General features: G+C 42.4%; 1 protein-coding gene across 1 annotated transcript in view; it reads right to left on the bottom strand.

Annotated features, from left to right (window-relative positions):
• The window catches only part of LOC126292033 (collagenase-like), a 93,018-nt gene that overhangs the window by 55,863 nt on the left and 22,320 nt on the right, over nt 1-14,835 (bottom strand). The window contains exon 3 of the mRNA XM_049985826.1: nt 6,825-6,961. Coding sequence (XP_049841783.1) covers nt 6,825-6,961 — 137 coding nt within the window. The remainder of the gene's footprint in view (nt 1-6,824; nt 6,962-14,835) is intronic.

Raw genomic sequence — 14,835 nt, 5'->3', positions numbered from 1 at the left:
GGTGTGCGCGGAAGTGGACTGACAGTTGCGCTACAGCTCTTTGTGCAGATACGCCCGTGCCCCGTGTAGCTTCTGCCCGTTGGACTGGGATGGCAGGCAGCCAGGACGCCGGGAGTTTGTAGCCACCTTCTCTGTTGATGTTGTCAGGCTGCTTAATAATTTCGATCGCCTCCCGTATTTTGCTTTCTCGCATCCACGATTCTTTCGCCAGTACTCGGGCTTCCTGGAACCTGACAGGTTGCTCACAGTCACGGTGGTGTTCCGCTGTCGCCGATTTATTATGTTGTTGTAATCGCACATAGCGTTCGTGTTCTGCTACTCGTAAGCTGACAGGTCTCGCTGTTTCTCCTACGTAGGCAGCTTCGCACTCACACCGTAGTTCGTAAACACCTGCAATGTTAAGATTGAAACTTCCTGGCAGATTAAAACTGTGTGCCCGACCGAGACTCGAACTCGGGACCTTTGCCTTTCGCGGGCAAGTGCTCTACCAACTGAGCTACCGAAGCACGACTCACGACCGGTACTCACAGCTTTACTTCTGCCAGTATCCGTCTCCTACCTTCCAAACTTTACAGAAGCTCTTCTGCGAAACATGCAGTACCGGTCGTGAGTCGTGCTTCGGTAGCTCAGTTGGTAGAGCACTTGCCCGCGAAAGGCAAAGGTCCCGAGTTCGAGTCTCGGTCGGGCACACAGTTTTAATCTGCCAGGAAGTTTCATATCAGCGCACACTCCGCTGCAGAGTGAAAATCTCATTCTGGAATGTTAAGATTGTTGACTACATCCTTGGTGGCACCTATCATTTCGTGGATCCTGTGACTGCTTCGAAAAATCAGTTTGAAACCTCGTCGGCGGAGGACGCAGCCCAGCCGTTCAATGACGCCTTTAGTTTTAGCTACCTTTCTTATGATGTTGTCATCATAGCCGTTGGCACGAAACGTGTGTTGTAGCTCCTTTAATTCTTATTTGATGTTATTTTCATCGCTTATCCGGTAGGCTCGGGCAGTTAACGTATACAGAACAGAATACTTTTGAGCTGGGTGGTGGTGGCTCTCCGCGTGCAGGTATCGATTAGTGTGCGTTTCCAGTACCCTTTGTGTCCCAGTTTACCTTTGGCAGCTCTGTATACTTCCAGATCCAGAAATGGCAAGGTACCATTGTTTTCAGTCTCAAGTGTGAACTTTATATTTTTGTGCAGGCTATTTAAGTGCTGGACGAAGTTTCCCAATTCCGCTTCACCGTGAGGCCAGATAACGAATGTGTCGTTCACATATCGTAGCCAACAACTGGGACGTAATGGAGGAGAAGCTAACGCCGTTTGCTCAAAGGTTTCCACGAAGATGTCCGAGGCTACATGGTGGAGCGGGGAACCCATTGCCACACCATCTAACTGTTGATAATATTTTCCCCGGCAGGTGAAGTACGTAGATGACAGGCATATGCGCATTCTACAGGATTGGATCCCACCAGATATTTGCGATCGTGTCATCAACAGTGACTAGATATAACTTCCACCTACGTATGGCGGCAGCTCGTGTCTGCTCTCCCACCCAATCACGTGCCTACGTGAACACATACTTACATAGGAATTTCTCAGATAGCAAGTATGAATGAGATGTTGCCGTCTCATGCTTGCGGGACCCAGGCGAGTGCCTGTGCATGGTTTGACAGCTGACGGCAGCGCCACATCTATGAGGTTGCCAGTACGCTATACTGGACAGGGGTTGGCGCAGGGTGCTTGTGTGCGTTGATTGCATTATTTTGTGAGCACGTCTCTAGGCTGTGCTATGCGTTATTTGGACAGTTTAAGAGTACTGAGCGTGTCTACACATCCTTGCACTGCATTATTTAGGAGGAGTCAGCAAGTATGTAATGAAATAATTTCGTTGAATTAGGAGTTGTTTACATGTCTGGAGAGTGTTATTTAGAAGTAGTTTAAAGGTTTATAGGCTGTGTGAGATGGCCACAAGCATGTCAGAGCGTGTGTTTTGTGTAAGTGTGATAAATATACTCCATCTCTAAATAAACTGTTTGAAAATAAATAGAGTGCAGTGCTTCCTTAGTCTTGTAAGTAGGCTGTTTAGGTTTTTTTATTGGTAACGCCGCCGCCACGTAGCGCTCTGTATAAAAATCACTGGCTGTGCCGTGTGCAGTCTGTGGCTGGTTTGCATTGTTGTCTGCCATTGTAGTGTTGGGCAGCGGCAGCTGGATGCGAACAGCGCGTAGCGTTGCACAGTTGGAGGTGAGCCGCCAGCAGTGGTGGACGTGGGGAGAATTTCTCTGTGAATCGTAACTGCGCGCTGGACCGTTGCGTCTAAAGTTATTCTGTCTCCCTTGATAGTAATTATTTTGGTTCCCATATTGTCTGTTTCTCTGATTGTCTCTGTGATAGTCATTACCGCGGAGAGGTGACCTTTCCCTGTAATTATTACTACTCTGCCAACGGTTGTCATACGAGTGGTGTCTGTTTTGGTCACGATTTGTATTGTGAGAATAGCCTAGTCGTGTCCAGTTATTATTTCTTTCATCGCGGAATTGCGACGGATGTGACCTGTAATTGTTGTGATCCTGTTTTCGCGTTCTGCGATTGTCAGTGTCAATTTCTAATTCTTGTAAGAGTCCCTGAAAAGCTTCAATGTCGTCTTTGCAACGGCCTGCCAAAATAATATGCCGTAAATGTTCAGGCAATTTGATTAAGCAAATGCGGATGAGTTCTGACGGGCTGTATGGGTTTGACAGGTACTGATTCTTGTGCAACATGTCTTCAAAATATTTCACAAGACTGGAAAATTCAGATTGTTCGAAATGTTTCATCATCATGATGCCATGTTTTACTCGGTCTTGTGTGGCTTGGGACCAATATGCTGATAGGAAGGCATGGTAAAATTCTCCTTCACTGTGGCAATCGTGAATGACCGATCGCATTCTTACAGCTGGTTCATTCTCTAAGTAGCCACACATAAATTCTAATCTGTGCTCTAGTGACCAGTTGGGAGGAAAACAATGAGAGAATTGATGGAGCCACGCTTGTGGATGAATGTCGTTGCCAGAATTCTTAAATGTTTTGAATTTACGTGTAGTAATGAACAGCTTATAGTCAAAATCATCGTCTCGGCGGGTAGCATATCGGTCATTGTTACGTCGTGTCGGCGGTTCCATCTCAGAATTCGGTGTACCTTGCCAATTTCTTTCATAATTTCCGAAGTGCCCTGTGTTATTATTTTGTATCTGTTCCGTATTTCTATGTCCCTCTTCCCGTATTGGAGCGCGAGTGTCCTCTGAAATACGTAATTGTTGTATTACCTGTGTCAGCTGATCTTGTACTTCCCGGATTTCTCTTTGGTGCTGCGTACTAATTTGATTCAGACTTTGTTTGAATTTCCTAATTTGTTCGCACTCTTCTGTGTCATTAAAGACTACCGGTTTTGTGTCATTCAAATTATCATCTACTTTCGTAGATAAATTATTTAGCTGATCCGAAAGTTCAACTACTTTCTCTTATAATGAACTAATGTCCTCCATGTGTCTTTCTGAACCAATTTTCAGAGTATCTACTGTGTCCTTTAAGTTTTCTTGAGTTTTTGCAAGTTGCGTAACCGAATCGGTAGATGCAACTGAGTCAATTTTAGCTTGCAAGGTTTCATGATTTTCATGAACAATTGTTTGCAGTTCTTTTATGGCTGCTTCGTGATTCTGTAATGCATTTTCACGCCGCGAAAAAATAGGTTGGAAACGCTCACAAATTTGTGTTTTTACGTCATTACAGACTTTTTGACATTTCGATTCGATTTTATGTAATTCAGTAGTTAAACCTTCATGTGTTTGTTCAAGCGTATGTTCCACTGAGTCTAACTTTTGAAGCTTTTGCTCCATTGCGTCTAACTTTTGCACTGTTTGTCTCTGATTTTGTTCCATTGTGTCTAACTTTTGCTGTGTTTGTCTCTGATTTTGTTCCATTATGTCTAACTTTTGAAGATTTTGTTCCATTGTGTCTAACTTTTGCTCTGTTTGTCTCTGATTTTGTTCAAGCGTTGTGTCTAACTTTTGTAGCCTTTGTCCCATTTGTTGCATTAACTGTAATAACAGTGCACTGGTGTCTGAAACATGTTCCTCAATGCTTTTTGGCAGTGCATTTGAACCGGAAACATTCGCATTTTGAAAAGCAGAAAATGTGTCTTGATTTATTTGAGAAAACGGTGAGGACGCAAAATTTGAATCTACAGTATTTGCAAGATTGTGTCCTGTCATTTCGGAATCCTGAGGCGAGCTGTTGCCGACCGATCGATCGATAACGCTTCCCTGTTCACTAATTGTTTCACTGCCTACACCATTATTTGCAACCCGCTCCATTTCCCTATGCACAATTACCAAATTACTACTTTGAAATTAGTTAATTCATTACATGGTGGCGCTAACACACTGCTTTCGTCTTCACTGTCATTTCTCAGTTTACTTTGGAGCCTAGTATTACGTTTTTCACACACCATTATTGTCACAATATTTCACACGACGACACAAAAAAACCACAATTTTAAAAGCAAAAATAAGAGAACACATTAACATATTACTGAAAATAATATCTAGTTAATTGCAAGCGCAGCTGCGAAATACTTTGTGCAAAACTACATGCATGCCACAACTGTTTTACTGTACAACAATGAAAGACTGCAACTACAAAGGAAATTCTCTCTATGATTACGCGCTAGCAATAAACAAAGGCTACACTAATTACACAAACTACAAGGAAAAAATCAGAAGATTCCAGTGAGGTATCCTGGCAGGGTCGACATATGAAACGTCCCCTTAAAACAATTATACAAGACTGTGCTTAAAGTGAAACACAATATTTTTAGCGCAACGCAATCTGACTCTCAAAAATCCCTACAAAAGAATGGCCGTGAATAACAATAACCTATACCTTTCACAAATCACTTACCTCACAAAAATCTTCGTTACTCGAACTACTGCAATACAGCGAGCGCCACTACTGCCAGCTAACTAAAAGTTTCAAACTACGGAAGTCACTAACTAATGATAGGCACAGTTAGCAAATGAAAGATTTTAATAGAGAACAAAGAATGTATTTACCTTAATAGTCATAATATATATATCAGTTCATGACACCAATTCTTACAAATTTCAAAACTCCGCCATCTCTCTCCCCACGTCCACCACCGCTGGCGGCTCACTTCCAGCTGTGCAACGCTACGCGCTGTTCACATCCAGCTGCCGCTGCCCAACACTACAATGGCAGACAACAATGCAAACCAGCCACAGACTGCACACGGCACAGCCAGTGATTTTTATACAGAGCGCTACGTGGCGGCGGCGTTACCAATAAAAAACCTAAACAGCCTATTGACACTCTCTACAGGAACCCAGAGCAGACTGGGTCATTTCCGCGCAATTTTTCCCCCTCCAGGCCACCATCTTTGGTTACAGCATATGAGGGAAATCAAAACCATCTGGTGGCAATGCTGTGCACTAGGTCAGTTGGACTCTAGATCTTGTAGTGAAGAGGCTGCCTGCAAAATAAAGACTTGTGTCCAGAGTCGTTTTCCCGCAATTTGTCCAACACCATCTCTGATTACATCACACTATGGTTGACAGCACACTCTGGTAGCAGTATTGTGCACTAGGTCAGTTAGAATCTTGTTCTTGTGGTGGCGACACTGCCTGCAAAATAAAAACTTGTGTCCAGAGTCGTTTTCCCGTCATTTCCCCCCCCCCCCCCCAGCATCTTCGATTACGTCACGAAACGGACGACAGCACCCTCTGCTGGGTTTACTGAGTATTAGGCCTCGTGGTGAACACACTGTATGCAGCCAGCTTGGATTATAGTACTGACTTCATCACCTCACGTCACGGTAGTGCCCTCTGGCGGTGGCGATGTGTACAAAGACATTTGCGCTCTAAACATCGTGGTGAACATATTGGGTGCTGCCATCGATGAAAGGTTTTTAACGACTAACATCCAGGAGAGTGGTCCTGAGATTGTGAGTAATGCAGTGAGAAAACTGCTGTGGTTTTCATTAACAGTAGTGTGCTGGAAACATATTAATTGTGTTGTCCTCATCGTCATTTCATCCTCATCTCTGGCGTGCAACTCGCCCAATGAGGTGTCGACTGAAATAAGACTTGCACTTGGTGGCCGAACTTCCCCAGACGGAGCCTCCTTGCCAACGATGCCATATGCTCATTTCATTTCCATAAATCATGTGAGAATAAGCTTTGTATGTATTCACTGCAGTAAATTTATAAGCGATCCAAAATACACCTACTCTCCAGAAATAAAACGATTGTTTTACTTCATGTTTATATTCCTAAAGCTGATGCACCTACACCTTTCATCTGGTACTGATTGCAATTAGCACATTAAGGCAAAATTTAAAAAAAATTAATAATGTATATTAGTTTCACAGCCCCTGACTATAGAAATTTCCATCGACGTCTAACCTGCCTGAGAATGTAGCTATCAACAAAACCATCAATAATATGTCATGGAGAAGAAATGCAGTGGATGGTTTCACCTACCTCTAGTTTCACACACATTGACATCTGCTGACAATACCAAACTAATGACAAAAAAACTTAGGAGATCAGATGTCACTGGTAGCTGTATTACAAAATACATTGATAGTTTATCAATGTTTACAAGCAGACAGCATGACTTACATATGAATACCAAATTCTGTTAATTCTATGGAATAGATTGTTACAATATTAATTACTTACAAATTAGCATTGTAAAAGTCATTAATGAAAAGTCATAGAATAAGAAGCTAATGATCAGTAAGTTTTCGGGATGGAGCACACTTTTTACTCACACTGCAGATGCCTTTGTTCTTGTTTCCAGCACACAGCGTACTTTCACGAATAAAACCTGGTTTATAGTCCATCTCGCATACTGAGTTGGGAATAACTGTCACATCAGTGTACTGGAGAGTCTGAGAAGGGTCTTCCTCTGTAACGAAAAGAATTCAATCATGTCACATTTGTGTGTGTTTATGAACGTGAGCATAACTAATATCAGTTCCAAGGTGTTTGCAGTGTAAGGATCTCCGAACTGTGAATTGGTAAAACCACAATAACAATTATAGCAAGAATTTTTGCACGCAGTTGGATTATTTACCAAACTCAGTTTATCCAATTTGTTTTGTTATGACAAAGATTGAATCAGTTTGCATCTCACGAATAAATCACATGCTTGTGTACATCGTTACATCCTGACTATTCATCGATGCAGGGACACTGCAGAGAACCATACTACATTTCATTATCACATATGTACATATCAGTTTTAAGCAAGTCAAACAGTACTTGCAAATCTTACCAAAATGAAACTAAGAAAGTAAAATGTTAGTCCTCATGACAGTTCAAGTAAATTTATGTCTAATCGAGAAAAATCAGTAAAAGAAAAGGAGTTCTCAAAAACAAGCAGCTTCAGATAAACACTACACGTCTTCTGTTATTAAGGGTCGATTATTGTGACATTCTGGTGTGCTGTTTGCACCTGCAAATAGAACTTTTTTCGAGAACGTTAAAGTAAACACTTTTTGTATTTTATGTTTCTTACTACTATCCTTTAACAAATTCGAGATGAATTAATTATTTATAACCAACTTTATTAGCAGTTATATGTGCTGGAAGAGATTGTAACGTTCCCTGGCAGCACACACACTATTAATAAAATGAAATGACATTTAATTATACTACGTACGCCAATATGAAGCAGTTCGTATGTACTGTAATTGTTTAACAAAAATGTTATCTAATTTTGTGTAAAGGACGTTGGTTATTATTGTAATATTTTCTGTAATAATATTCTCGATGTATTTACTATTATAATATTTCTATACTCATAATGTAATTACGAAATATGCTAATATGTGCGATGAAAAAATGTAAAATTTAGCCACAGATAAAAATAATGTTGTAAGATTACAAAGAGATATTCAAAATCAGCAATAGTATAAAAAGCGCTACGTAATGTGTATTCTTTGTCGTCTTCCTCGAGAGCTGAGAGAGAGAGAAACCTGTGAGGTAGCATTATATGAATGAGTAGACTTCATTTGTCTGTATCTATCTTCAGCCGCCATTAGGGGAGAAATTAAAAAGATGTGTTATTTCAATTATTGTTATGGTCTAAATACATTATACTTTATCAAAATTGTGTATTACTAATGTAAATTAGCTTGCCCATGCCATCTATAATATTTCTTTAAAGATTTTCAGCACTTTTAGCGATTATCATTGGTGTTGCTAGGCTGTGCCGCGACCGAACGATTTGCAGCGGCGGCACATTTAAAAAATTGTTACGCTATAAAATTAACCAAACCCGTAAATCGGGATCAGGTAAAATTAGCAGTGAATTACGAAATATTTTTCTTTTACAGCGATCCTGAGGCTGACTGAATTTATTACTGGTTTTACATTTGTGCATTCATAGGCGGATAATTAACGTTGAAGTTATTAATCTGTTGGTTCTTTCCATTTCTAAAGCAAATAACTTAAACGTATAGTGAAGTGTGTTTTGTCAATGATAATTAAACGTTCAGGTCGGCTTGGCAATATTTGACCATTTTATGCTAACAGAGACAGTCTTGTGTTCCATAGCTGACGCCGGGAAAGAATTCAGTAAATATTTAAAGAAATCCACTGCATCTAGAAAATGTGTGCCAAGGCCGAAATACGTAAAAAAATTAATTTAAATAAGTTTCAAATAAATGTTATTAATCAGTTAGTTTGAATTTATCAGCATGAGAGGGTTGCTAAGGTTCGCGTAATTTTAAATGTGCTTAATTCTGTCTAAGTGAATTTTTATTACCACACGTAAATAAAGGGTTCTACAACAAAGTTCGTACTGAAAGAGTAAATAACATAAATATTTAAAGCCATTTCTCCCCCATTTTCATTTTCATCCATTTTCATTTTTTACATAGTAAAAATATTTCTTTTATTTTTTTTTCATCAAAAGATGCAGCTACGTCTCTCTAACTCTTCATAGAGAAGTTTTTAAAACAGTAGTGAAGGAACAGTAATGTTTACTATCACTGTCCATTTCTACCACACTCTTGTTTATAGAAAGTAACTATTTAAAAGTCATTTTGCAAAGGACACAGGTGAGAAAAAATGCAGTATGCACCGATCAGCCAGAACATTATGACCGCCTGCCTACTAATAAACAGTATGTTCAATTTTGGCACGGATAACAGCGGGGATGCGTCGTGATATGGAAGCACTCGTAGCTCGCTGGAGGGAGCTGGCGTTACATCTGCACACACAAGTTTCCTAAATCCCATATTTTCGGAGGAGGGTGCGATGAGCTCTGACGCCATGGTCAGTCATATCCCAGATGTGTTCGATCAGGTTCAGATCTGGCGAGCTGGAGGTGGTGGCAGGGCAGCACATCAACTGTAACTCGTCTCTGTGTTCGTCATTACTGGATTTAAATTTTTATCCAATTTTAAGTACTTCATGCTGTATCAAACCACTTAATATATAGGAAGAAGGAAATACTCGACGTCTTTCGCATAACACCTAGAAATAGAGCGGAAAGCTCATTTATGGAGACAATGGAAAATAAATTTAAAACATGAACTTTCTTTTTAACATTTAAACTATTATTTAGTAAAGAAAATTAGAGTGTACTTATGTACAACATTAAGTTATATAATCTTTGTATAAACATGAAGCATGTAAGCAATTAATGAGCAATGTATATTATAACTAATTAAAACGCTTCTTCATGTGGTGAGGTGGTGTAACTAACGCTGGCGAGGGTTAAACAAAGTGAAGAGCAGCTGCGCTGGAGTGCAGTGGGGCAGCGCTAGCAGCCGTGCAGGGCTCTGGCCGGCCCTCAGTGAATCGAGCTCAGATCACGAAGGCTTGGCATAACGTAAGGTACTGCGGGCCTGTCAGTTGCCAGTACTGAGTGGAACCGTCGCACGACACATATGGAGGACTCCGCTTTTATCTTACAAACTGGCCTAGGTTATCAGAGAAATTAATTTTGGGAGGTGTGTTTTAAATGCTGATAGCAGCGTAGCATAGCATCATACTTTTGCTATTGTTATTACGATTATTCTTGACCATAGGTGACTTCGCACATTATCATACAGGCTATAAACCGAATAAACTGCATGGACAAATTCCTGACTGGAAACAGAGGAAGATAGGTCGTGACGACATGTGTCTGGAAATGTACAGCGTGCATGCAATGACAATAGATCGTCCCAGAATGCAGTGATAGCTGCATTTCATCCATGTCAATACAGGTGTTTAAAGTGGCCTTCATGAGATGCAATGCACACGTTCACACGCAGCATCGTGGGTTGCTGCAATCTTTCACACCTTCCAGCCTCTCTCCAAATAGTATCACAGGCGTCAAGAACACGATGCTGAAGGATCGGCGCGCGAGGAACTGGTTCAGCATACACAACTCCTTTCAGATGCCTCGAGAGGCAAAAATACAGGGGTTTAAGGCTGGTTATCCAGTGGAAGTTGGGGGGGGGCGGGGTGCTTCGACAGGCAGATACATGTAACATATGGTATTTTCAAGGACACATCCTCGAGCAGCCCAGACAGTGTATTCCATAGGAAGTCTAGGTACGTTCTTCCAATTAGATGTTGTGAAATAATGAGCAGACTAGGTATATGGTCGCTAAGAATGCCTGTCCACACGTTGATGCGGAAACAACGCTGATGAGGTGCCTCAACCATGCACCGAGGTTTGTGTGTAGCCCACAGATGACAATTATACAGAATGATGATGCCAGTTGTTTTAAATGTTGCTTCATTGGTAAAGAGAAACGATAGCAGAAACCCCATAATTGTGATGGTCTGGTGCTAAAATCATAGACAAAATTCTTCCTGTAGAGGCAAATCCATTGTTGATAATCCTTGCACTAGTTGCAGGTGACAGTCATGCAGGATACACATAGTCGTACTTTGGCTTACGCCGCGTTGGCGGGTTATTTGCCTGGCGCTCGTATTAGGGTTCATGTTAGCATCCTGTGGAATCTAATTCTCCAAGCCTGGTGAACGCACAGTCCGTGACCTTCATGGACGTTTGTCTGTTTGAAAGGATCCATGATCACACAAATGCCTAAAAAGCGCTTGAAATTTTGTGATATGTGGCCAGTGTCTGTAAGGGGATTTGTTTGGTATAGCAGTGTTGCCTCACTACCGTTTCCATCTGCTTGGTCGTACACAGACGCAAATAACGGATTATTTTGCTGCTTAAAGTACACTGCGTCAATCACACATCCTGTAGTACACAAGAAACACATGGCCTGGGGTCAGAGGAAGTTTCATTCGCTACCTCCATCTACAGTGGACTCGATGCATTTCTGGACACATGTTCAAAATGGTTCAAATGACTCTGAGTACTATGGGACTTAACATCTGACGTCATCAGTCGCCTAGACTTAGAACTACTTAAACCTAACCTAAGGACATCACACACACCCATGCCCGAGGCAGGATTCGAACCTGCGACCTGGACACATGTTCATCGCACCTTTTTTCCTCTGTTCCCAGTCAGGAATCCTTCACTGTAGTTTGTCGGTTTTATTAATGTTTACCCTGCATGAGTAAGACTACATTTTAATTCAAAGTTCTGGACGCCCTTTTGAAACACAGTAACTGATGGCGATCAGTTGCCATGTTGATAGTTATGAAGGTATAGAGCGTTATTTTATTTGTCGCAGGAATATAATGAGGGAATGCTTGATTACTAACATCATGCGCGTTTTCCGTCCATCTCCGAAAATGTATGCACTCTGAGGTGCAGTGAAAGACGACTTGGGGCTCCGTTCACTGTGTCTTTACCTCATTCCATGTAAATGTGGTAATGCATGTGTCAGATAGACTGTGCGGATAATTGAAGAAAGATATAACAAACACAGAATTCACACTGAACTTAAGCAACCAACAAAATCAGCGTTTCCCAAATACTGAATGGCCCCAAGGGACCCAGTGGAATATGAAGAAATGGAAGTATTTAGACGCACCACATCATCTGAGTCTGTGTTGTGAAGGAGGCTACTCGAATACGAATAGCCTAAGGGCTGATCAACAGAGATTTGGGCTTCACATCCAGCAGGTATTGTGGCCCCATCCTCACCCAACTAATATCAGAACATTGGCCGAACACAACTTCCATACCTGACAGGGGCTGCAGAAGCACTGAGGGAATGGAGTTTGCACCCAGCCTTCCTCAACTCCATCACCTCCCACCCTCCACTCTACACAGCATGGGAATGGGTAGTGGGGGAAGGGTTGGGGAGCGATTGCAGTGTAAAGGAGGTGGGATATCGCTAAGATGCTCCATGGGCATTGGCTCTGGATTCTAGCCCAAGTGGCAGTATGGCGTACACCTATGTGTGGTCCATTAAGAGCTCTGACTGATGAGGCTTTCATAAAGAGAAATATTTCTCGCTTTGCAAGAAGGGCCACACAGAGATGACCGACCCCCCCCCCCCCTACCCCCTATTTCGATGGACTCGATCCTGAGCTCAGACTAAGAGCAAGAGAGAAACGCCACAATTAGAAAATTGGGGTTGAAATGTGGATGTGGATGTAGCCTTCGCCATGAATGCACATCGCGACAACCAAATTCAGGAGGAGTGTGCCTGCAGAAATACTCATCGCTAAACAACGCCTTGCCACAGGTAACCTGCTCTATAGGCACAAGGAGGACAACGCCACATTTTCGACTGTGGTGTCGATGGTTTGTGTCCCAGAAAATAACATCGCTATGATGCAGTCCTCTACCGCCATTCCAGATGACAGGAGATCGCAGTCATCCATGGCCACACCTGTCATGGCAGTGGAAGATGCACCAGCAGGCAAAGCAAACCCTTTGTCCCAGATGGTATATTCCCTAAAGGCAAGTCACACGATGGGAACCTGTAGGCCATGAAACTCTTGTGGGGATGTGCTTCTGTAATAGACAAGGATGTTTCCCCCCCTCAGGTCACCAGCCACAGGCCACGGGCGAAAACAAATCACAGAAAAGAGATGCTCTGTCAACATCAAAACAGGAAGAAGAGGACAGTTTCGTTGTTCCCACGCAGAAGCACGCGTCCAAGAATAAAATGTGCTAGTGGTTGCTGCCAGAACTGCTTCAGACAACATCAAGCACACAGAAATGCCAGAAGTAGTGAGTCACTTGGTAGTTTGTGGTTTCATACACAACATCGCTGTTACAGTCTATGGAAACCAGTTCATAGATATTGGCCACTGATGGCACAGAGTATATTATTGGAGATCATACGCTTAGCGTCAGTTAAGGCCTGGAGATGGTGTACTGGATCAGTAAAACTGGTACCTATATAATGAATAGCATGGAAAGTATAGCTGCAGGAGTCCCATTTTATTACACTTCGTTCAGGAGCCTATCCTTCTGCATGGAAACATACGGAAGTTGTGACTATTCTGAAAACCCACAAGGATGCACGTCAGAAAGCCAGTGATGGGCCCACCAGCCTGCTCTCAGCTCTGTCGAATGTGTCTGAGTGGCTGTACAGCGAAAGGTCAATGAAACGCAACATTCAAGACAGCGTCATACTAAACGAATAATTTGGATCTGAGAGCGGCCACTCCATCTCTCACCGGCTGATGTGACTGCCGCCAGCGGCGATGTGTGTACTGGACACAAGCGAGTTTTCTTGGGACGGTGTTTCTCGATGCGTCCAGGGCTTTCGACTCCATGTGGCACGATGGCCTCATGTACAAGCTCTTTCTGCACGGGACACTGACGTCACACTTTGTTCCCCTCCAGTCTTATCTCGCTGGGACGACCTTCCATATGAGTACAGACGACATGTCATCCACCGAGCAGCAGATACATGGAAGGGTGCCGCAGGGTCGATACTCGGCCCCCTGCAGTGTTGTTCACCTACAGCATGAGTGTCCAGACGATGAGACGCCACTTCCACATCGGGTTCATGATCGACGAAGTGGCGCTTGAAATTCATAATCGCTGAGACCCACGCAGTAATTTTCAGCCAAAAGATGCTGCTGTCACATCTGCCGTCTGTTAACACCGTGCGAGGCCGCATCCCACGGAGGACAGTATGGAAACTCCGAGGTCAGAACTGTGGTGGATAGAAAAAAAACAATAATAAGGGAGACGATAATTTGTCATGGGTGACTGGAATTCGTCAGTAGGAAAAGGGAGAGAAGGAAACATAGTAGGTGACTATGGATTGGGACTAAGAAATGAAAGAGGAAGCCGTCTGGTAGAATTTTGCACAGAGCATAACTTAATCATAGCTAACACTTGGTTCAAGAATCATAAAAGAAGGTTGTATACATGGAAGAACCCTGGAGATACTAAAAGGTATCAGATAGATTATATAATGGTAAGACAGAGATTTAGGAATCAGGTTTTAAATTGTAGGACATTTCCAGGGGCAGATGTGGACTCTGACCACAATCTATTGGTTATGACCTGTAGGTTAAAACTGAAGAAACTGCAAAAAGGTGTGAATTTAAGGACATGGGATCTTGATAAGCTGAACGAACCAGAGGTTGTACAGAGTTTCAAGGAGAGCATAAGGGAACAATTGACAGCAATGGGGGAAAGAAATACAGTAGAAGAAGAATGGGTAGCTCTGAGGGATGAAGTAGTGAAGGCAGCAGAGGAAAAAGTAGGTAAAAATACGAGGGCTGCTAGAAATCCTTGGGTAACAGAAGAAATATTGAATTTAATTGATGAAAGGAGAAAATATAAAAATGCACTAAATGAAACAGGCAAAAAGGAATACAAACGCCTCAAAAATCAGATCGTCAGGAAGTGCAAAATGGCTAAGCAGGGATGGCTAGAGGACA

This window comes from Schistocerca gregaria, chromosome 9 (assembly GCF_023897955.1).
Source record: "Schistocerca gregaria isolate iqSchGreg1 chromosome 9, iqSchGreg1.2, whole genome shotgun sequence".
Taxonomy (NCBI): Eukaryota; Metazoa; Arthropoda; class Insecta; order Orthoptera; family Acrididae; genus Schistocerca; species Schistocerca gregaria.
Note: the sequence above shows the minus strand (reverse complement) of the source record. Positions and strands in the feature narration are given on the sequence as shown.